This window comes from Erpetoichthys calabaricus, chromosome 9 (genome assembly GCF_900747795.2).
Source record: "Erpetoichthys calabaricus chromosome 9, fErpCal1.3, whole genome shotgun sequence".
Lineage (NCBI taxonomy): Eukaryota > Metazoa > Chordata > Cladistia > Polypteriformes > Polypteridae > Erpetoichthys > Erpetoichthys calabaricus.
In genome coordinates, this window is record NC_041402.2 from 27080000 (window position 1) to 27105546 (window position 25547).

Below are 25547 nucleotides of genomic sequence, written 5' to 3' on the forward strand. Positions count from 1 at the left end.
GGAAGTCGCCTTACATCCGCCACGTGCCCTCTTTCTGTTCCCAGAAGCTGATCATAGAATGGTTTTAATAGTTTACTTTCAAATAATGCAAAGAGTATGCGACACGTGTTTCTCCCTAATTCTGGGCTCATCAGGCATATACACTCACTTCATCCCCTCTCGGGAATCGAATCTCTATCGTCAGCGCCAGAGTTGAAGCCCCTAACGTTGCGGTCAGCAAGTCGGCTAACATCCGCCATGTGCCGTCTTTCAGTTGCAAGAAGCAGATCATAGAATGGTTGAAACTGTTGCCCCTAACGTTGCGCTACGGCGTGTGGTTCGTTTATACCTCGTGTCTTCTCATTAAACTTTTATCTTGCGAATATGTTATTGCAATCCGCAGCGGGAGCGTTTCTATAAACTTAATTTAAACTTACGTTTTACACCGTGCTTTGTTTCCCTTATGAACATGCTTGTATGCTTCACTCGCTGGCTTCTTATTGTTTCGTTCCCTTCTCAATTGTTTAATGAATTTTTTGTTCTTCGCTGTTTGCGGCTCTTCCTTCATTTCTCCCTACTGCATTCTTTTATCTCGCGAATATGTTATTGCAATCCGCAACGGGAGCGTTTCAATAAACTTAATTTAAACTTACGTTTTACACCGTGCTTTGTTTCCCTTATGAAGATGCTTGTATGCTTCACTCGCTCCCTTCTCAATTGTTTAATTAATTTTTTGTTCTTCGCTGTTTGCAGCTCTTCCTTGATTTCTCCGTACTGAGTTCACAGTCTTTTCACGTGATTACGTGGGAGGCGTGATGACGTGACACTCAACTCCGCCTCCCACGGCCATCAAGCTGCCGTCCATTACAGTATATTGTCAAAAATGAGGTTCCAGTTATGACCATTACGCGTTGAATTTCGAAATGAAACCTGCCTAACTTTTGTAAGTAAGCTGTAAGGAATCAGCCTGCCAAATTTTAGCCTTCCACCTACACGGGAAGTTGGACAATTAGTGATGAGTGAGTCAGTCAGTCAGTCAGTGAGTCAGTGAGGGCTTTGCCTTTTATTAATTAGTATAGATAATGTTTACATAATTTTAATGGTTAAAGACTTATTTATTTTTCTACATAATCGCCATTTCGGTTGATGCATTTTTGTAGACGCTGTGGTAGTTTTAGAATGCCCATGTCATACCAGCTCGCCGCCATGTCCTTCAGGAAGCGTTGAACCTCATCTTTCACCTCTTCATCGAGGTACACGCGCACTGCCGCACTGCACAGAAAACACAGAAAAGAGAAGGTTGTAAACCGGATGTCACTCGCACTGCAACGAGCCCACCACCTGTAAACTAGACTTGCTCTAATCCACTGTGCCAGTAATGTAGATCACATAACGGTCATTCAGTTTGGCGCCCGCCCCAGAGTCAAAGCAGCGGCGTCCACAGAGAAAACAAAAACGAGAGGATTCAGCGCATATGTGAATCACATTACAGTATTACAGTACGGAATCCCCAGACGTCCAAACTACACGGTGTAAACAGGATATGGACGCAGGGCTGAACTTGCTGTGCTCCACTCTGCCAGCAGTCGGTGTCAGCAAAGGCAACGGAATCACGTCTCCACAAAACGAGACCGCTTTACTACAGATATGCCTATGTAATTAAATGACATTTCCCCAGACGCACCCACCCTCCATGATATGTCATTCATCCAGATATTGGACGGAACAGAAACTGATTGCCATTCTTGGATATATCCGATTTGCTGGCAAATCGCGGGCTTACTAGTTGAGACAGAGAGGAGAAATGACAGAAATGCTCTATTTAAAAAAATATGAATGGAGTAAATAGTGTGGATGCCAGCTGTTATTTGAAAATAAGTTGTGCAATGAAGACATAGATGGATATTGTTTTAAGAGTAAGTTTCCAGCAAATGATATAAAGTATGGGTTCTGTGCCATTGAAAGTAACACCTTAGGGAAATTCTGATCCTGACATTAATTTGGACACAGAAAGGAGGAAGAATTAATGAGCTACGGTAGGTTGGGCTCACCCGCCTCATTTATCAAAGTATTTTTATTTATATTATTTATTTTCTGATAGAAACTCAGTAAATGAGTATTGCCTTTTTACGTTTAATTTTTAAACTTTGCACTTTAGTCTCATTATTTCATAAGAGAACTGACATGCAATAAGTGCAATTAAATTAAAAATAGCTTGAAGGCATTCTAAATGTGCTGCAGTACATGTTTTACATAGTTGACTTCCTTGCTGGTTGATTAAGCCATTAGTAAACAAATGTCATTTTTCTTTAGACTTTTGGAATTATGACATTCTCAATATTTAGGTTCATGTCATTTACAGAAATAAATATCAACACATTAAATACTAGCATTTCAACGAAATATTCTTCGACAGGTTTATGGCCTCCTGATTTCTTTGCAATGCTGCCATATGGCTCCAGGTTTTAATCTCCCTCATGGGTGCTTACATTTAATCTCACCAAAAAGAACAGAGCTGCCTTTGGCCAGGATTGCATATTTAAATGTCTGAGATTACTAAATCTATAAACACAATGTGTCATTATCACTGCTGCCTTCATACGACAAGGTAGCTATTAAATGAAATAACATTAATGGGCAGACGCAATGACAGCTGGGCAGTGATACACATAAACTTTCATAATTTGGAGAATACAGGAGCCACGTTGTCGTATGACTAACCTTCTCTTTTCATGCTGTTTCTTAAGAAGAACTGGTCGCCCCTGGCATTGAAGATCACTTTGCTCCTCTTAAGTATCCATCTATTTTTTAATTCACTTTCTTCAATGCAGGGTCATGGGGAGTCAGAGCTGTTCCCAGCAGTGCTGAGTATATTGACAAGTATGAAATCCCAGACAAGATGCTTACTGTTTGCAGAGCACAATCATGTATACAGTGGAACCTCGGTGTGCGAGTAACTTGGTTTACGAGTGTTTTGCAAGACAAGCTAAAATTTTTAATAAATTTTGACTTGATAAACGAGCGAGGTCTTGCAATACAAGTAGTATGTATACGCTTTGTCTGCTGAGCGTCATGTGATCACAACTGAGCTGATGGTTCTTCTCTCTCTCTCTCTCTCGTTGTGGGATTGTGAGCAATCATCTCCTATTCTCCATCTGAGTCGGTGAGCCTCACTCATATAGTCAACATCTGTACAAGTGTATACTGTATACTACAGCATTGTGACTGTGTGTGTGTGTGTGTGTGTGCTGTGACGTGCGAGTCCCTGTCATGCGCCCCAAAACACGAGGCTGAGTTTCAGTACTTTAGCGACACCAGCTTTATTCAGCTTGAAACAGCAACAGTGCGGTTATTTATTGTAGCGGATCTGCCACTCTCCTATACACAGACATATAAGTCGGGCAGGATCGTGGCCAAGTAGTACTGTCCATCCATCCATTGTCTCCCGCTTATCCGAGGTCGGGTCGCGGGGGCAGCAGCTTGAGCAGAGATGCCCAGACTTCCCTCTCCCCGGCCACTTCTTCTAGCTCTTCCGGGAGAATCCCAAGGCGTTCCCAGGCCAGTCGAGAGACATAGTCCCTCCAGCGTGTCCTGGGTCTTCCCCGGGGCCTCCTCCCGGTTAGACGTGCCCGGAACACCTCACCAGGGAGGCGTCCAGGAGGCATCCTGATCAGATGCCCGAGCCACCTCATCTGACTCCTCTCGATGCGGAGAAGCAGTGGCTCTACTCTGAGCCCCTCCCGGATGACTGAGCTTCTCACCCTATCTTTAAGGGAAAGCCCAGTACTGTAGTACTGTGCCCTATGCATTTATAATGTTCCTTGTTCCTTGTATCACCCATCGACGGCAGGCGCTTATAACATGTCTGTGATCTTTTCGGATTCGCTTTTACGGCGAACTGCTACATCGCTGGGAGACTGCGATTGCTTTGGGACGCTCTTCCGTGTGTCGTCCCGTTGGGTGGAATCCCATAAGAGTTTAGAAACTCACACCAACCGTGATTCTTTTCAAAGATAAAGTGCAGGTTAATTTGTTTTATGTATTTTTACTTTATATTTTGTATTAATCATTTTTATATGAATAGTTTTGGGTTGTGGAACGAATCATCTGAGTTTCCATTATTTCTTATGGGGAAATTTACTTTGATAACGAGTGCTTTGGACTGCGAGCACGTTTCCAGAAAGAATTATGCTCGCAAACCGAGGTTCCCCTGTATTCTGTATTTTAACCATTGCAGTTTTGTTTTTATTACAGCCCAGTTTTGCTTTCCATGGGTCGTTTGTTCACCAACATCCTTTTTGTGTCTTTATACATTCAGTATTTATTTCATTTCAAAAATAAGGGCAGTCTAGTCAACAGCTCTTTCTTCCAGAAGACTACTAGTGTAATCAACAACACACAATAATACTGTTTCCTCCCAATGACATCTCCTCATACAGTCATGACCAAAGAAATCCTCAGTTATTAATGCAGTATACAATGCCATCAGAAAGTATTCAGACCCCTTCATTTTTTACACATTGTTATGTTGCAGCCTTAAAATCATTTAAATTAATTTTTTTCTGCCTCATCAAGCAATGCTAAATACCGTAAAATGGCAAAGTGAAAAGAAGAGTTTATGAATTTTTGCCAAGTTATTAAAAATAAAAAACTGAAATCTCACAGTGGCACAGATATTCAGACTCTTTACTAAGTACTTTGTTGAAGAACCTTTGAGAGCAATTACAGCCTGGAGTCACTTTGAGTATGAAGCTTTGTACATCTTGATTTTTAATATTTTCTGCCAGTTTCTGCAGATCTTCTCAAGCTCTGTCAGGTTGATCATCAATGTAGATCTATTTTCAGGTCTCTCCATGATGGTGCAGTGGTGACTGTGAGGTTAGGGATCTACGCTGCAAATCGGAAGATTGCTGGTTCAAATCCTGTAAACTCCAGAAGTGACTCTACTCTGCTGGGCCCTTGAGCAAGACCCTTAACCTGCAATTGTTTTGTTCTGGGTATGACATTAATCTGCATCTAGCCCTGCAAGCAAGTCCTCCAATTTACAGGGAAAACGTGGGGGTTGGTGGCAGGATTGGCACTCCAACCACCGTAAAAAAAACCTCACACAGGTCCCAATCCAGGTGGTTTGTTGTGTGGTGGGTGCGGTGCATGCCCCTGTAGAAGTAACTCCCAAGGAAGACAGGTATAGTTCAATCAATCAGTCTTTATTCGGTCACAAATAATTACGTGGATTCACGATTTGCAAAGCAGAAGAGCAAAGTTTCCCCGTTTCAATCGGCTTTTAATATTCATTTTTCTCCCTCCCCCTTACTTATGAAACAGCTTCTAAGCATTTCATCAAATCGGCCAACCGCTTCTTTTTTGTGTACGTGTCAAGAGGGGCCCCAAAAAAGGAAAGGTCATCTTTTGTCCTGTGTCTAACAGACGCGTCCTAAAGAAGGAAGCTGTCTTATGTCAGCTTACTGCAACCTGTCTTATGACAGACACCTGTATGAATAACCTACCGTTATAGTAAAACAGCTTTTAACACTTAAGAGTTTGCAAGCAGTTACATTTTCTTTCACCCCCCCAACCTCTCTCTCCATGGATTTTCAATTGGGTTCAAGTATGCAACCTGTCTGGGACATTCACAGAGTTGTCCATAATCCACTTTGTCTTTGATTTGTGCTTAGGGTTATTGTCCTGTTGAAAAGGTGAACCTTTAGATAGATAGATAGATAGATAGATAGATAGATAGATAGATAGATAGATAGATAGATAGATAGATAGATAGATAGATAGATAGATAGATAGATAGATAGATAGATAGATAGATAGATACTTTATTAATCCAAAGGGGAAATTTACATACTCCAGGAGCAGCATACTGATAAAAAACAATAAATTAAACAGACAATAACATTATATAATGTTAATGTTTACCCCCCAAACCCGGGTGGAATTGAAGAGTCACATAGTGTGGGGGAGGAACGATCTCCTCAGTCTGTCAGTGGAGCAGGACAGTGACAGCAGTCTGTTGCTGAAGCTGCTGCTCTGTCTGGAGATGATACTGTTTAGTGGATGCAGTGGATTCTCCATGATTGGCAGGAGCCTGCTCAGTGCCCGTCACTCTGCCACGGATGTAAAAATGTCCAGCTCCATGTCTACAATAGAGCCTGTCTTCCTCACCAGTTTGTCCAGGCGTGAGGCATCCTTCTTCTTTATGCTGCCTCCCTAGCACACCACCGCGTAGAAGAAGGCACTCGCCACAACCGTCTGATAGAACATCTGCAGCATCTTATTGCAGATGTTGAAGGACGCCAGCCTTCTAAGGAAGTATAGTCGGCTCTGTCCTCTCTTTTGCACGGAGCATCCATATTGGCAGTCCAGTCCAAATTATCATCCAGCTGCACTCCCAGATATTTATAGGTCTGCACCATCTGCACACAGTCACCTCTGATGATCACAGGGTCCAGGAGGGGCCTGGGCCTCCTAAAATCCACCACCAGCTCCTTGGTTTTGCTGGTGTTCAGGTGTAAGTGGTTTGAGTTGCACCATTTAACAAAGTCCTTGATTAGGTTCCTATACTCCTCCTCCTGCCCACTCCTGATGCAGCCTACGATAGCAGTGTCATCAGTGAACTTTAAGGCTAGTCGGATGTTAGAACATTAGGTTTAGAGCACTCTAGCAGATTTTTATTGAGGATGTCTTTTCCTGAACACTATTCCGTCTCCCAGTCCCTGCCATTGAAAAACAACCCCACAGCATGATACTGCCACCACCATGCTTCACCTTTGGAATGGTATTGTATTTTTGATGAATTATGTCTGGTTTCCTCCAGATGTGACACTTAGAATTAAGATTTAAAACATTTCCATCTTCATTTTGGTAGACCGGAGAATCCTTTTTCTCATAATCCTTTAGGTTCCTTTTTGCAAACTCCAAGTGCGCATCCATGTGTCGTCAGGCCATAAATCCCAGATTGGTGGAGTGATGCAGTGGTGGTTGTCCTTCTGGAAGTTTCTTCCATCTCCACCCAGGTTGTGTGGTGCTCAGCCAGAGTTACCATCCAGTTCTTGTTCACTTCTCTCACCGTGGCCTTTCTCCACTGATTGCTCAGTTTCCCTGGAGAGCCAGCTGTAGGAAGAGTCATGGTTGTTTCAAAGTTACCCCATTTAAGAATCATGTAGGCCACTGTGCTCCTGAAAACCTTGAGTCCTGAAGACATTTTTTGTAGCTTTCTTCAGGTCTGTGTCACAACACAATCCTGTCCCCTAAGCTCTACAGACAGTTTCTTTGACCTCATGGCTTGGTTTTTGTTCAGATATACTTTGCCAACTGTGGAACCTTACATAGACCACTGTGTGCCTTCCCTAATCCTGTACAATCAACTGAATTTACCTCAGGTGGACTCCATACAAGGATTAGAAACATCTCAATGATGATCGACAGAATAGGATGCATCTGAGACAGATTTCAAGTGTCATAGAAAAAGTCTAAATTCTTGACTGAAAGGGATATTTCAGTTTATTATCTTTAATAAATTTGCAAAAATTCTTAAATCCCTGTTTGAAGTATTTAGTGTTGTTTAATAAAGAGTGAAGAGCTCTGAATACTTTCTGGAGGCACTCTATAGACAGATAGATGTGTAGATATCTTGGAAAGGCACTATAAAACTATCAGGTAAAAAATGCTCTGTATAACTGATAGATGGAAATGCAGATGCATAGATAGACAGGAAAGGCGTTACATAACTGGTAGATAGATTAGGATAGATTAGATAAACTTTATTAATCGCACGGGGAGATCCAGTTGCATACAGCAGACGAAACATAAAAAACAAGGATACAGACTCACAGGACAAGTAATACAGCCTATGAATCAATCTCTCAATCAGTAAATCTATATATATAAATGCCAGATACCACTGAGTCACTCATCACGAAATCTCCCGAACCATGAGGACTTGGGACTTGAAATTTGGAATGTAGGTTACCCTTCGTCCACAGGTGCATGCTAAGCAACGGTTTTAAAAATTTCGTGGTCCAGTCGCGTTCTGTCTATATGTCTGTCCGCTTTATGTCTGTCCACGATTCACGAGAGAATTACTTAACAGATTTAGATCTGGTTGTTTTCTATAATTTACTTGAACTTTCCAGTTGATTTTGCGACTTCTCTCATCGCGCTAAGTACCATAGTTTGCTTCCGGTACCGATATATTTATGTAAATCCTACAGAGTGGCTGTGGGCCAAGAGCAGGGGGGCGGGGCCTTCCTCATTCACTCGCCATCCTCTGTTCGAGTTAGTCTACGTCCCGCCACGTGTTGGAGTGCATCTTGCCTCCGCTTAGCTAGCGATACCTGTTTGTTCAACAGACATTATCATCTACAGATTGTTAAGGAGTAATGTTTGACGTTGTTGAGAGGGAGATCAGAGCTCCATGTGTTTTAGAGGGTAGCTGCTGATTGCCAAAGATATCATAGCCATGTGCTTTTCTCCCCATGCGGGGAATGTTATCCCGTCAGAGCTGAACACGATCAGATATAGTGCCAACATCTATTGATTTTTAAAGTATGTGCTGTTTCATTACTATGTGGGCAAAGCCACGGGGTACAGCTAGTAAATAATAAACTTAACAAGTACATCGGGTGGAGGCATTGAATTTCTTGACAGCAGTAGCACACTGTAGTGGAATGAACCTGTGGCTAAAAGTGCCTCAAGAGAGCGCCTCCTGGAGGGGATTTTTCAGGAAGGCATCCAATTTTGCCACCATCTTCTTGTCCTCATCAGCTTCCAATGTGCCCAGCATTTACTCTGTGATGGAGCAGGCTTTCCTAATAAGTTTGTTGAGGTATTGTAATTTTTTTGAGCTCAGGTTGCTTCCCCAGGAGACCACAGCACAGAACACCACATTGGCTACTATGGAGTGGTAGTACATTTCCAGCAGCTTTCCGCACACATCATAAGACCGGAGTCTCCTTAGCAAGCAGGGTCTGCTGTGGCCCTTCTTGTACAGAGCCACTGTGTTGTTAGACCCGTCTGGTTAGTTGTTTATGTGATCTCCTTGGCATGTCGGAAGTCCCCCACCAGCACTTTAGTCTTGCTGATGTTGAGTTGCAGGTTATGCTTAATTGATTCCCCAAGGGGGAATCCATAATCTGAAAATGATAGTGTAGGCATTATTTAATCAACCATATTAAGAAGAATGATACACTAAGTGAATATGAAGGTGAAACTAATAACAACATACAATATAATAACTAATAATATTATTAAATAATTAATAATATTAAATATTATTAATAATAATTAAATTATTAATAATATTATTAAAACTGTATAATAACTAATTATTACCTTTGTTTACCTCTGGACAACTAGAACAGTGAATAGCAAGCAATTTCATGTTAGCATCAGGAACTTTGCAGACCTCCAACTTTATCAGTTAGTTAATTATTTTTGTGCAATAGATTTCAGGGGAATAGATTTGTGTTGACCTTCTGTTGTGATTAATAGATATGCATTGCAAAAAGCAATGTATAAAATATAGGTTTCTTTTGTTAATAGATTCCTGTCTGGTTGCTCTTAATTTATGTTTGCAATGTGCTTGGGATTGTTATCATTTGTTTTCCCAAAAGTACAGCATGATGAATCAAAATCTGCTTATATTTCTCAGCCGTAATCATTCCATTGATTTTTGAGCAGATTCTTTACACCATTGGCTAAAACAGCGGTTCTCAAACTGTGGGGCACACCCCCGCCATATGTGGCGTAATTTCGCGATTCGTAGGAAAATTTTAAACTTGTAGCGGTGTATCGGCTGCAAAAAATATAGGAATAAATTTTATTAGGGTTTCAAAAAACGTTAGGGGGGCGCGATTAAAACTGTTGTGAAAACTCGGGTCACAAATACTTAAAGGTTGAGAAATGCTGGGCTAAAATATACTCAGAGTCAACAACAGAACCTTCACCATGCCTCCCAATAGGCTGTAGACAAGCATTAATGTAGTTCTCGCCAAGTCTTCTATAAGTGAACTTCTCTCCAAGTCTGACTTGTCTTTTTCAACAAACTAAATATTTTAAGTTTTGATTCATTGCTCCTTAAGACTTTGTGCTACTGGTTGTAGCTCCATACTCTGTGATTTTTCAAATACTGCAATCTCATCTGCTTGTTGCCTTTATTCAAGAATGGATTCTTAACTGCACGTCTAGTTCATTTCTTTTAATACTTCTCTGCACAGTCAGTGTGTGTGCTTTATTGCCAGAGGACCCTGCCATATTCTGATTATCACTTCTTAGAGAAGTGACCTTTAAGTGCAGACCATCAGATACAGGCTGGTTCTAGGGTCCTCCACTGTGTTTTTTGACAACTTGAAGATCTGGTTTGGTGTGTTTGGGCTATATATATAGCCTTTAAGATTTGATTGTATTGCTGTCAAAGTGTGTCAGCTTAGTCATTTCCTCAATGCACCCTTTTGTGTCAAATTTGCAGAAATAGCTCATTTGATTCAGGTAGTCACTACCTCATCTATTTGAATCAGGGTGTGCTGTTGGTGGAATTTAACAATTTTTTTGAATGGCCTGGGTGCCTCTGTTACTTGGGCCTGATTTCTGAGGTAAAGTAAACTGTAAGAAAGCAAACAACTTATAGTATTAGTGATGGACGGACAAACAGAGATACCTACTGTAATACCGTAGAAAAAGCTTTGCTTTTCACGCTGACCCTACACAGGGCCGGTCTTAGGCCACTGCAACCTATGCGGCCGCAGTGGGCCCCGCACTTTCATAGGCCCCGTGCTAATTCTAGGTGTAAATTATTAAATTAAACCATTATAACTTATAAGCATGTATAGGTCAGCGTGTTTATTCTGTTTTTATGTTTTTACAGTGTTTTTTATCTATTACGTCGTTGTTTCAAGTGATTACGACAAGTAAATAAAATTGAAAAAAAATTGTAGCTGCTCGGGTGCTTTATCTCTAAACTCGTCATTTAGGGGAACTTGGGGTAAGATGAAACAGACACCGTTCTTAACCTTATGATGGCTCAGCTCAGTGAAACCAATCAAATAGGAGGAGCTATTTATGGAGATGATGTTATCGATTTTTTGGATGAATAGTTTGAAATTTACCGGTAGTGGTTTAAATTTTCTCTTTTCTGCCAGACAAAGATTTTTTCACCGGTGAGTAAAGCTTGTTCCTCAGAAACAAGCATTGTATAAAATTCGAAGATCCTGTACATTGATAACCCACCCTATGTTAACAGTCAGCCATAGAATCATCGGCACGTCAACTTGTATCTTTATACAATTTGTTTTATGAATAGTCCATCCATCCATCCATTTTCCAACCCGCTGAATCCGAACACAGGGTCACGGGGGTCTGCAGGAGCCAATCCCAGCCAACACAGGGCACAAGGCAGGAAACAATCCTGGGCAGGGTGCCAACCCACCGCAGTTTATGAATAGTCTCTGATTTCAAATGTTTAAGATAGTTTTACAAAATAAAATAATGTGATTCGTCTACCCAAACGATTGTTTCATCTTACCTGTAGTAGGGGTAAGATAAAAAAAAAAAATTTTCACAAACACTTGCTCAAAACGTACCGATTCATCCCTAAGCAACAAGCGCATGCATATGCAGATCATTAACAATAATTTGACTGAAAATTTCTGGTAAAAAGCAAAAAATGTGGATTTGACAAGGAATTTTAAAAAGTGGTTCATCTTACCTCAAGTTCCCCTAAATTGGTAGACTTAAGGTATTTTTTTAAATTTTATTTACTCGTAATCAAATGCAAACGTGACATAATCAAATGCAAATTGTCGTTCAAACGTTAAATCATGTAATCAAATGCAATAACGACGTAATAAATCAGTAAATACTTTATTTTGTTCATTTTTCATTTTTTTAACTGTGGCATCTGGTGAAAGAAGCTTCTCGCGCCTCAAACTAATCAAGAATTACTTGAGGTTAACAATTCACGAAGATAGATTGAACAATTTGGCAATTCTTGCTATTGAGCGTGATCTATGTAGGAAACAAAATTTTGATGATATACTGTATGACTTCGCTACACGCAAGGCTCGTAAAGTAAAGTTAATTTGATCGTGATTTTGTACTTAGTAAAGAATGAATAAAATGCAAAGATGAATTTATTTTCTAATACAAAATCTTAATTTTCACTTATTATCCTTATCCCTACCCCGACTGGGCCCCGCGCAATCCGTTTCGCATAGGGCCCCGCAATTGTTAGGGCTGGCCCTGACCCTACACTAAGGTTCTGTGCTATGTGGAAGTGTGTCAGGTTTGTCAGCTGTAGTGTGCCACTGGGCAGTTGGGGCTTCAACCAGTAAGGTACCCCCTTTGCTCATATAGTGCTGTTTCACTCAAGACTACATTATGCACAAACTGTACTGTTCATCCACTTATCACCTAGGAATTTATACATGCAGTGGATGTCAAAAGTCTATGCATCATTACTTCAATTTCAATTTTTCATTTTGCAAAAACTGTAATTAAAACAAATTATGGCAGACTTTTTCCGCATTTAATAAGATCTTATGAACAGTAGTATTTCAAGTGAAAAAACAGGTTAATTAAAAATAGTCAAAATCTTTAAAATGTTTTAGTTTATTTGTATGCTCTCTTTAAGCACTAGTTCATCCCACTATTATGTCTTTTTATCCCACTATTTTTCAAATTGTAAGGGGATCTCCTGTGCACAGTGTCTTGTCTATGTGAGTTCTGTAGTATTGCCATCTAGATTGTGACCAGGCCGGGCCAGATTGGTGGTCAGCTTTCTAACAGAGAGCAGCAGGTTTTACAACACAATGTCTTAATATTTGTAGCAATTCATTTTTCCCTTTACTCTATCTTGACCAGACATCTTGGCTCCAATGATGAAAAGCAACACCATAACAAGATGTCGTCACCACCAGTAGGTACTTTCTTTGTGGGATAAGTTGTGCGCTGAACTTGCTCCCCTTTAGTCTCATTAGAAGAGAAGATAGGATTTGTGAGAAGATAGGATGTGACATCTTCAGACATTTATTTGGGTTTTCATGTAGTGATTTTAAAAGGAATTGATTCCATCCTGCCTAACAGCCCCACCACACACACATCTTCCTTATGTTTGTTCAAAATGAAAGAAGTGGACACTTACTACTGTAGACAGCCAGGACCTCTTTTAATGTTGCCATTTTCCTTTGTGTCGCCATTCTGATGAACCTTCTCTTTGCCAAGTCACCAGTTCTGTAGAGATGTCCTGATCAATGCAGCATCTTGGGGGTATCATATTCCCGGTGCTTTGTTTGTCATGGTCTTCACGGTGTTCTATGATAAACTATAATGTATGCAGTGACTTTAAAATTCTTTATTATTCCTCTCTTAATCCTAAATGTAGGCAGAGTGGTGGCTCTGAGGCTAGGGATTTGCACCGGCAATCAGAAGTGACTCTGCTCCATTGGCCTTGAGCAAGGCCCTTAACCTGCAATTGCTCTGTCCTGGGTATGACGGTAATCTGCATCCGGCCCTTGCAGAGAAAACCTGGGGGTTGGTGGCAGGATTGTCACTCCAGCCACTGTTGAAAACCTCACAATCTTCAGTGTTGTGCTGAGGTGTCACTCGTTGCACGGCTGCACTCAGATCTCAATCCGGGTGGTTTGTCGTGTGGTAGGTGTGCCAACACATCGTAATCGGCGCCTGCTTCCAACCTCACTCTCTCCTGATCTGCACCTTTTAGCTCCTTGTGCACTATGCAGCCAACAGATCTTCAAGGAAATCATATAAGAGCATATGATTTTATTTATTGTTAATCAGTATCACTTCAGATGTTGTCAGAGGAAGCCATCTTATCTTTGGCCATAATCTGAAATGTAATTTTTTAAATCTAAACACAGATACCACATTTTAATGGGTGTGGACACTTATTAGATTAGATAAACTTTATTAATCCCATGGGGAAATTCAGTCGCATGCAGTAGCAGAAACATAATGAAGAAACAAGAATACAGACTCACAGGACAAATAATACAACCAATCAATCGATAAGTAAATAAATAAGTAAATATAAAATTAATGAGTACATCAGGTGGAAGTATTGAATTTCCTGATAGCAGTGGGCAGAAAAAGGCCCCCAGAGGCCCTTCTTAGCACACCATAGTAGATTGAGCCTGTGGCTATTCCTAAGAGAGCTCCGCGTGGAGGGGATTTTCCATGATGGCATTCAGTTTTGCCACCATCCTGTTTTCCACAACAGCCTCCAGTGTGTCCACTATGCTGGAGCCAGCTTTCCTATCTATCTATCTATCTATCTATCTATCTATCTATCTATCTATCTATCTATCTATCTATCTATCTATCTATCTATCTATCTATCTAATAAGTGTGTTCAGGCATTATGTTTCTTTTGTGCTCAGGTTGCTTCCCCAGCAGACTGTAACATAGAACATCACACTGGCTACTATAGACTGGTAGACCATTTTTAGCAGACCTGAGTCTCCTTAGCCAGAACAGTCTGCTCTGCCCCTCCTTGTCCAGTGCCACTGCGTTGTCAGACCCGTACAGTGTGTTGTTTCTGTGAACCCCCATGTACTTGTAGCTCTGCATCACTTCTATGTCTTCCCCCTGAATGGTGACTGGTCTCAGAAGTCATTCCTCTATTTCTTTTGTCTTGCTAATATTGAGTTGCAGGTTGTCGCCCCTGCAGCACAAGACACATTCCTCCACGACTTGTTTCCATTATTAATGCAGCCTATAGTGGACGAGTTATCTAAAATTTTTTGTCTGTTGTGATATGAAACTAAAGAGTTGAAATTCTTCCCTGTAAAGTATTACTCTGTTTTCCTATAAGATCTTATTAAAATCGAATAAAACGATTGACATTTGTCTTGATTATAGCCTCTACATCAGCAACAGCTGAAATTTTAATAAAGGCATGTAGAATTTTAAAATCCATATAAAGTGCCCTTTCTTTTTTCTGTGAAAACAACATGGATTTTCAATGAAGAGTTTCACTAATGATTCGATCTTTCAGTACTTTTTGTCATCAGTGCAGATATTTTGCAGGGTATCTTGTTTGTCAGTTAGAGGCCAAAGACAGTCAAGAGATGAGAAAATAAAAAAAAGACAGTATAAATTGGGAAAGTCCGCCTTCTCTGCTGCTAGCCAGCTCTGTTTAAAAACAAGGCATAAAATCAATACCAGGTAGATTTACAGTATAGGGAATTTCTTCCCACTCCAAGCCATAAAAACTAACATTTCTCCAGCTTCGCTGCATGTCATAGAGGTAGCTGTGTGAGTTGGCATTCAATAGAAAGAGACAGTAGAAATAAAATAAGCCCTAAATGTCACCTTAGAGCTTATGGTCAAGTTTTCAGATTTTTTTTTCACATGAGGTGTGCAATATTTCCTTTTTATTTCACTGTAACATTTTTATTTTGATCACATTACACCACATCCAGTTGTTCAGTCCTGCCTTACACCGATTGTGATTAGTATGGTTATAGACTGCCTATGCCTCTGCCTAACACTAGGTTGTGTCTTGAATAGTTAGAATATAAAATTGCAAGTGAATGATTAATTTATTTCATTAAATTTATCAGTCATGCGTTTCTTTTTTTTTTTGTCAAGTGAGGAATCTAAAAAGTATAAGAACTAAATTCCATATTCCACATTCAGTGTGCTTTATTCTCTTTTCATTTCATTTTCTTTTATAATTTCACATTTCAGAGCATATCTCCATAACTTATAATTACTAGGCAGTGTAATCTATTGCTTAATGTACTGTAAACTACAAGGTTACCACCACTGGATCACTCAGTGGGCCGCAACAATTAACTATGCATCAAATTATATTATACATCTGTGATGTGTAAGTAACTTGAGTTAACAATTTCAGTAAAACAAAAAATAATCCCGTTTTCGTCAAGACTTATTTGGAGTTGTGTTTGGGGTGCAAGTTACTCAAAGAAGCAGGCCATTCAACGTAACAGAGCTCTCCAAATCTATCCAACGTATTCCTCCATTAGAACATTGGTAATAATTAAATAAATTAAAGTCACATTGTGCTGGGCCCCTTAATTATTAATCTTTCCAACTAAAGAACCCCCTTAATTATCCACAGCTTTCTGGTGTGGCACTGAAAGTTCCAAACATGTTGATTAATCAAAGATGCTGAGGCAGTCTCTCACCAAGAATCAGAAATTTCTTTTTATTTTCCAGAGACCCTGACAGAAACAAATGTGTGTTAAAGTGCTGTGCTTATTGTACATGATCACTATTTCTATCATTAATTATCCACATGTCATCTCATTTTTTATACCGTTTTTCTTTGTGAGGTTGCACAAGAGTAACTTACTAAGCAGGGTAGATGATCTTTTGGAAACTTCTAAAGCCATCTGAGTTTATATTCCTGCATATTCTGCTTCTTTGCCCTTCTCCAACCATTTGGGCTCTGACCAGTACACTACCAGTAAGGGAAATCAGCTAAATACTCTGAAAACCTCAGGCAGCGCCTTGTGTAAGGAGCAGAAATGACTCTAATATAAAGTGTTAATTGTTGTGCTGCTCAATTTTTCATAGAGAGTGACCCCAAAACTTATACCTTACACCTACTATCATAGTGTCACTACTAAAGGTTTATACACTACTAAACTACTAAAGGGAAATACACTCGATTCATGGGGAAATCAAGAGTTTGGTCAATAGATTTAGACTCTTCTTCATGACCACCTTCCATTGCATCATCCACGTTTCAGCCTTATCTGATTTATAGCTGCTGTAGTGTGTGATCTTAGACTTTTCAGGTAATGAAGACAGACGTTTTGAGGTAGAAAAGCAAAGGTTCTGAGGTATGATAGTTATTAAAGGTAAAATAGTCATACTCATTAATCACGGAGCCAGAGAGTGGTGACATAATGTATACTGATGATTATCACTTGCAAGGAAGAATTTCACTGTACTCTGTGTACATGACAATAATGACCCTATAAACCAGTAAACTTCTTTTTCCCCAATTCCCTTGTCAATCACAACATTGTCTCTGCTCTCACAAGTGATAATAAACCCCAATATACATAAATATCGAAATAAACTTAACCTTCATTATCCCAGAATTAGCTGGACAGCACAAATCTTATATACAGAAAGGACAAGAATATGTTCAGTTGTTAGCATATTTATCTACACAGTGGTCTACTTAGGGAGTAACATCAGCTCAGGAAATGACAGGCGTCTGCAGTTCACTGGTTTAAAGGGATAGATTCATTATGAGATTGACCCTAGACTCCCTACAGATGGTGCCAGAAAATGAATAAAAAAATAGATGCAATCATGACAAATGTTGCCCTTCCTCTCTATAATATGGCATCCTGGAGCATCTTTAGTCAGTGGCTCAATCCAAAACAGTGTACTGAGAGGCACTGCTGGAGCCCATAACCACCACATTGTATAATGCCTCACTCCATCTTGATCATCTTCACTGCTGCCAGTTGTGACATAGTGGCATATTTTTCTCTAATTAATTCTTTCTTTGTCTAGTAAATAATTTTGTGATACACGGTTCTTCACTTTACCCACAGCTATAACAATATAAAGTGGTAATTGAGGAACTCCCAAGCCCTGTCCCCATCTTCACAACAACCAGTTGTAATAGACACATTATCGAGACAATATTCCTAGGGACACTGCAAATTATATGTACACTAGGTAGATTGTATGTACAGTCATATGAAAAAGTTTGGGAACCCCTCTCAGCCTGCATAATAATTGACTCTCCTTTCAACAAAAAAGATAACAGTGGTATGTCTTTCATTTCCTAGGAACATCTGAGTACTGGGGTGTTTTCTGAACAAAGATTTTTAGTGAAGCAGTATTTAGTTGTATAAAATTAAATCAAATGTGAAAAACTGGCTGTGCAAAAATTTGGGTTCCCTTGTAATTTTGCTGATTTGAATGCATGTCACTGCTCAATGCTGATTACTTGCAACACCAAATCAGTTGGATTAGCTCGTTAAGCCTTGAAATTTATAGACAGGTGTGTCCAATCATGAGATATAAAGGTATTTAAGGTGGTCAATTGCAAATTGTGCTTCCCTTTGACTCTCCTCTGAAGAGTGACAGCATGGGATCCTCAAAGCAACTCTCCTGGTTTAGGGGAAGGCTACAAAAAGCTATCTCAGAGGTTTAAACTGTCAGTTTCAACTGTAAGGAATGTAATCAGGAAATGGAAGGCCACAGGCACAGTTGCTGTTAAACCCAGCAGGTCTGGCAGGCCAAGAAAAATACAGGAGCGGCATATGCGGAGGATTGTGAGAATGGTTACAGACAACCCACAAATCACCTCCAAGACCTCCAAGAACATTTTGCTGCAGATGATGTATCTGTATATTGTTCTACAATTCAGTGCAATTTGCACAAAGAACATCTGTATGGCAGGGTGATGAGAAAGAAGCCCTTTCTGCACTCACGCCACAAACAGAGTCACTTGTTGTATGCAAATGCTCAATTAGACAAGCCAGATTCATTTTGGAACAAAGTGCTATTGACTGATGAGACAAAAATTGAGTTATTTGGTCATAACAAAAAGCACTTTGCATGGCGGAAGAAGAACACCGCATTCCAAGAAAAACACCTGCTACCTACTGTCAAATTTGGTGGAGATTCCATCATGCTGTGTGGCTAGGTCAGGGACTGGGGCCCTTGTTAAAGTCGAGGGTCGGATGAATTCAACCCAGTATCAACAAATTCTTCAGGATAATGTTAAAGCATCAGTCACAAAGTTTAAGTTACGCAGGGGTTGGATATTCAATGTACAATGTTTTGGAATGGCCGTCACAGTCCCCTGACTTGAATATCATCGAAAATCTATGGGATGATTTGAAGCAGGCTGTCCATGCTCGGTAGCCTTCAAATTTAACTGAACTGGATAGATTTTGTATGGAAGAATGGTAAAAAATACCTCCATCCAGAATCCAGACACTCATCACAGGCTATAGAAGGCGTCTAGAGGCTGTTATATTTGTAAAAGGAGGCTCAACTAAGTACTGATGTAATATCTCTATTGGGGTGCCCAAATTTATGCACCTGTCTAATTTTGTTATGATGCATATTGCATATTTTCTGTTAATCCAATAAACTTAATGTCACTGCTGAAATACTACTGTTTTCATAAGGCATGTCAAATATTAAAAGGAAGTTGCTACTTTGAAAGCTCAGCCAATGAGAAACAAAAATCCAAAAAATTAAGAGGGGTTCCCAAACTTTTTCATATGACTGTATAATTCAGTGTCTTGCCCTTATAGTATATTACCCAACAAAGCTCACCAGTCCTATCCACCTAATCACTGTAAAATAACAAGTAGAGTTTTGAAAGCCCCTAAACTCCTACTGTTCACCACACTACTCGGTAACTTATTCCATGTGTCAGTGGTTCTCTGTGTAAAGAAAAATTTCCAAATGTTTGTGCGAAATTTACCCTTAACATATTTCCAGCTGTGTTCTTGTTGATCTCCTTTTAAAATAACATTCTCGATCCACTGTACTAATTCCCTTCATAATTTTAAACACTTCAATCATGTAACCTCTAAATCTGCTTTTGCTTAAACTGTAAAGGCTCAGCTCTTTTAATCTTTCCTCCTGATTCATCCCCTGTAGCCCTGGAATCAGCCTAGTCTTTCTTCTCCGGACCTTTTCTAGTGCTGCTATGTCCTTTTACGAGCCTGGAGACCAAAAATGTACACGGTACTCCAGATGAGGCCTCACCAGTGCTTTATTTTACTGCTATAGTAGGTGACCTTTACCTCGGTATAAATAAATTATGAACAAACTAAATAGATGACCATCTATCAGTTTATATGTCTGTGTACTGCAAAATAAGTAATAGAGAAAGTGAATAGGATTATCAGGAATTTAGAAAGGCTTTTTTAAATCAAGTTCTGAATATAAATAACTTGTTATATATTATGCACTGTGCTGGCTGATTCAATCGTAACTTAAATTTTAAGTTTGTTTACAAAAAGCATAGATCAAACTATAGAAAACTTTGTAAAACATACATAACAGTTCTAAAACACAGCAGTTAGCATTAAAATCATTATGTTGATGTGAGAAACAGGATCTTGGGCAAAAAAATTAATCATAACAAAGGCACAATAAGAGCATTTCAATTGATTATCCACCTGGGTTCATACACATTAACTCTTTTAGGGCTAATTTTTTTTTTGTTTCTTTTCTCCCAGGGCTGAATATTTTTCCAAAAACTAACATTTTTTAAAAAAGAACACAAAGCAATTGTTTAACATATCAAATCAACAAAAAATATTTACTTTTGACAAATGTTACTGTCTTGCATGTTGTATGAGCCTGCATACTCTATGATTTCACATACATATCACATACATTGTACACAGCAAAGTCTGATCTCGCTCAAAGCAGCCAATTTCAGTCATTGCCACATTGCACTCCTTACAATATGTGTTGCTTTGGTGCCTATTTTTCAATTGTCTGTTGCTGCACTTTCTCACATATATTGTTAGTGTGTACTGTAGAGAGACAAGTCACCCATTTGCCATCGTGCCATGCCACTGCCACCAAGTTTTCTGCCTGCATGAAAACCGTATTGTCACCTCTTTTCATCTTCTGAAACTTTATGAACTTTATGTATGGCATTATAGCCTGGCTCACCCCATGGGATTTGCTTCTGTTTATTACAGAAGTGAATAAAACTTTGCAGCAGCACGTACCTAAGCCACCAGGGGACAAAACACGTTTGGACCAATGCGCCCTGAAGTTATATCACCAGTTCTGTCCCATCTCTATTTGTAATGCCACAGCGCGCTTCATCTCGTCTTTCGTTGTGGGTTTCCACTTTGAAAAACGAGACTGCGATGCAAACGCAGCCCGCGATTCAAAAAAAATCTCTGCCTACCTGTTTGTCTCGTCTGACAGTAGCTGAAAAGCAGCATCAGGAGAGAGCAGCCTGAAGTACAGCAGCTGGTGATCTGTCATGTCCAAAAGCAAGCCATGCCGTCTTGTAAACTCCGGTAGCCAGATCGGCTCTCAACGGATCAATGTCTGTGTATTTATCCCATGCGAACCTTGCCGTAGATGCATCGGCTGCGCGAAGGCACTCAACTGGCAGCAGATCTGCTGGCGCGGCATTGGCTGGTGTCTGATCAGCTGATGCCTGCTTCTAACTCTCTTGCGCGATCTCCTGATCACTGCCAATAAAGTCCGATTCTGAAAAATCAAGAGTCCGACTCCGCAATAATGCGCAAAACAACGTCTGCCAAATGTTTTCTTTTCTGCACTTGCTTCGCTGCCTTTTCACATGTCGGTGCCATCTTGCCTTTGTTTACATTTCGCAACTCACGCACATGCAATGTTTAGTTGCCGAGTCAACGAGTCTAGCATTCCTCCAAGCACAGAGGGAATGCCTGTGACGTGACAGTGAGATTTGTCGCCATTAACAGCTGATTGTCACCCTCTATCCCTGGATGTCGACTTTTGTCGACATTCGCCTTCAACCCCTCCTGTCGACAAAAGTCGACATCCGCCCTAAAAGAGTTAATAGAATGTGACAAACTAAAATGATTCTCACTTCTTTGAATAGGTCACACTATCTATCTTTTTCCTTCTAAAATACACAGCCACCTTATTATTTTACATTTGGTTCATGAATAAAAATTTGATGCCGCCAATAAAACATTCCTGAGATGAACTGCAAGATTTTAAAAGCCCCACATTGTAGAATAAGCATGTTTAAAAAATTAGATCAGAGATGAAGTGCAGCACTCTGTAAAGTGTACATCATGGTGGAGAGACAAAACCTTGCAAGATCATTGCCTTAATTGATTTTTGGATGAAAGAATACTTTAAAATCTGAATAGGCCCACTCTTGTCCCACCAAGTGCTTTCAGTGTTAATGAAAACCTTTCTGGGATTGTTTTTGTTTTTCCTTTCATTTTTCACTCCTCTTATTCCTGTTGTCCAAGGGATACCCTGTGCCTCAAACACAGATACAGGTTACTAGAGAGAAGGAGTGATAGTGTGTCTGATTTCAAATGCTTTTTACTGCAAGTACTGCAAAACTTGTAAATGAAAGCTAAAGGTTTACCCATCCTACAATTTAACAGATCAGAAATCCTGTAACAGGATTTAACAACCATATGATGAAGAAGATTTCTAAAGAGTTTAACTAAATAAGCTTTGTTGGAAACTAGAACACATAACACACATGGGAAGTCGTCAACACTGAGACAGAGAGCTAGTCATTCCAAATGTTTTTAATTGTCATTTGCTTTAATATATAGAGGCGTACTTCCTCCTTCTGTGATTGGTGAGTTACAGTATTTATTGTGTAATAAATTGTATTACCTTGTTTCCTAAAACAAATGACTTTGATTTGCTTTCTGATGTTCCAAGTGCCAGATGTTCTTCTTGACAGTAAAGAATTGGATCAGGGTAATTCATGGAGGGGCCTTGACAAGAGCAAAATGACAATCATTCCTAAAAATATTAATACCACAAAAATACAGTAAACGAAATATTTCTAAAGGTTTCACTTCTCTAAGGATTGATAGAGCTGTAATAAAAAATAGTCCAGGAATTTAATATCTTTCTTTTTTTAACCTCTCTGCTGCAGTTCATGTATGGAGAATCCTTTCTTTATTACACAATTGCACAAAAAGCTGCTGCAAAAATAAAGATATATGAAACCTTGTAGCTAGAAATCTCTCAAAATTAAATTGTATATCTACTATTACTGTAAATTCTCTACACATTATTTATTTATGACTGTTTTATAAGAAATATTTTAGTTATTATTTTTAGTTAACCATATGTATAAAAATGAGAGAAACAACGTCACTGCATGTTGCACCGCTTCACGAGGGTATCATTGTACCCAAACTGTACACGGGCTGGAGATTGCAGCATAGGACGCTTCAGTACAAGAAATTCTATTTTTTATGCAGTAGTAAAGTCAGGCTTCTTAAACCTTCAGCTCATAGCATATATTAAGGCTGTCTGACAATTTACTGTTTGCATTTATTTTTAAGTATTTTGATGCAGTCTAACCATTTAATTATTACTGTATGCTTACAGGTTCGTGCCATGCGTTTGTCCTTTGTGGGTGAGATGGGCTGGGAGCTGCACATGCCTAGAGCTGCTTGTGTTCCTGTTTACCAGGCAGTAATGGCAGCTGGAGCAAAATATGGAATCAGCAATGCTGGTTATAGAGCTATTGATTCACTCAGCATTGAAAAAGGTTAGTATAGCAGTTATGTACAGCAGAAGACTTTTATTGTATCTTCAGACGAGCTTCGGGGTCTGTTTTCATTCAGAAATGTTTTAATTCAAGATTATTTTGATGAGTAAGCATGTCTTATTAGTCTGTTACCAATTGAGATGAACTATAATAATGTGGAAATAACAATTAGTTCAGTTGATTGTTATTGTCATTACAAGAGATATATTATCATTTCAATTCAGAGATGGATGGATTTGACTGAGGAAAATACAGTTGGCTCTTTAAATGTTGTAAAATTATTTTTAAAAATACTTTTGTGGAAAGACGCCCGGAACACAGACAGACAGACAGACTCAGAATGTCCACAACACGCACATTTATTATGTTCTGCTCCTTCTTTTCAACACAACACGGCCACAATACACTCACAAGGCTCAGTCCTTCTCGACTTCTCTTTTACTTCACTGTCGCCTCCACTCCTCTCTCACAAGCTCCCAACTCTGGCTCGCTGAATGGAGTGAGGCGGCCCCTTTTATAGTGCACCCGGAAGTGCTCCAGGTGCTTCCCGATTAACCTCCACCAGCACTTGTGGATGTGGCGGAAGCACTGCCAATGAATCCAGCTCCTCTTCAGGCAGCACTTCTGGGTGTGGCAGAAGTGCTGCAGATCTTTTTCCAGAGCTGTCCAGGTGCCCGCTGGTGGTGGCCACGGACCCCAACAGGTTTGAACTTCTAAGCCCCAAGCCTGTGGCCCCGATATAACCCAGGGGGGCTGCCCTCTCATGTTCTGGGGTATAAATTGCCCTCCTCCTGGTTCTCTGTTCCTCTAGATCTCCCGGTAGGGCACAATTTCCAGCCATCCATCACACATTATCCTCCGTTTTTATGGTCCTATGTATTCTGGTTACAATCATAAAGTGTGTTAGGAATTGTGCTATAAATACGTGAGATGAATTACTCTTGGTGGCCACTTTATAAGGTCCAAACAAAACATGTGGCTACAGCTCATTATGTGTATAGGTTTAGTTGCTGATTGCCCAAACATAACAAAACCTGCTATCTTAGCAACTTTGACCATCATATGATCGTTGGTCCCATTGTGGTTCTTCTATTTTGGAATCCGCTTCTCTTCCTGACCTTTTTATATGCTACTGACTCAAGGTGTCATAAACAAAACATCCAGCAAGCTCAAAGGAGAACGATCAGACTTACCATGCTAATAGAAATACCACACATGTTCTTATTACATCTCTTCAAAACATTGGAGTTCGAAAGGGGTATCTCTGTGTTTGTTATCAGGAAGAACAGGAAGATGAGGCAACAGTGAGCACATGTTCAATCTGAACTTCTGCTGTAAGATAGTAAGGTCAAAATTTGGCATGAACATTTTGAGTCTATGGATCCATCATGCTTCTTACTACACATTAGGCCTTGTAATACCACTTGATAGTCACCTAAATGCCACAAGTAATCCCTTCATGGCACCCTCCAATTGGGTGATTCCAGTAGGACAAGGGTGTCCGAGTCCGGTCCTGGTGGGCTGCAGTGGCTGCAGGTTTTCATTCTAACCATCTTCTTAATTAGTGAGACGTTTTTGCTGCTGATTAACTTGTTTCACCTCAGTTTTAATTGACGTGACTCAGACCCCTTAGTTTTTTTCTTTTTCCTTAATAAGCAAACAATAATGAAACACAAAACCAGCTGCCACATGACTGGCTAACCTGAAAATAAAGAAAGGTGAAGGTCTCGATCATGTTGGTCTGTTCAGGTCACCAAAACATCTTGACGGTGGTCTTAGAAAAAACAGAAAATCAGCATTCTGCTGTGGCAGAACGAGAGCAGCAACAAGTCCTGATATTCAATAACAGCTTTAATTAACTGCAAGAATTGGCTTCTCATTAGAAACTGGTTGGAGTGAAACTGGCTGGAATTTGAAGCCCCAATTCAGCTGGTCATCTGTTGGCTTGTTTCACATCTCATTTCTGTTTGGCTGCCATTTAATGAAGAAGGGAATCAATTCAGAGGACTGAATCCTTAAAACAGGGTTATTAAAATGAAGGGAAAAGGAGTTAATTAGCAGTGAAAACTGATTACTTATTAGGAAAATGGTAAGAATGAAAACCTGCAGCCACTGTGGCCCACCAGGACTGGAGTTGGACACCACTGCAGTAGGATATTTTGCCATGTTACAAAACGTGCACTATCCTAAGCTCTTTGTACAAAGATGACCGTGACACCAGTATGCTCTTAATAGCCTGCATAGATCTCAATCCAGTAGAGCACATTTATGATGAGATGGATAAGGGAATATGCATCATGAATTTGTGGCCAAAAATCTG

The 25547-nt window shown here is 39.9% G+C and overlaps 1 protein-coding gene across 1 annotated transcript in view; it reads left to right on the forward strand.

Moving 5' to 3' along the window:
• The window catches only part of sardh (sarcosine dehydrogenase), a 278779-nt gene that overhangs the window by 233462 nt on the left and 19770 nt on the right, over positions 1-25547 (forward strand). The window contains exon 18 of the mRNA XM_051931764.1: positions 23065-23227. Coding sequence (XP_051787724.1) covers positions 23065-23227 — 163 coding nt within the window. The remainder of the gene's footprint in view (positions 1-23064; positions 23228-25547) is intronic.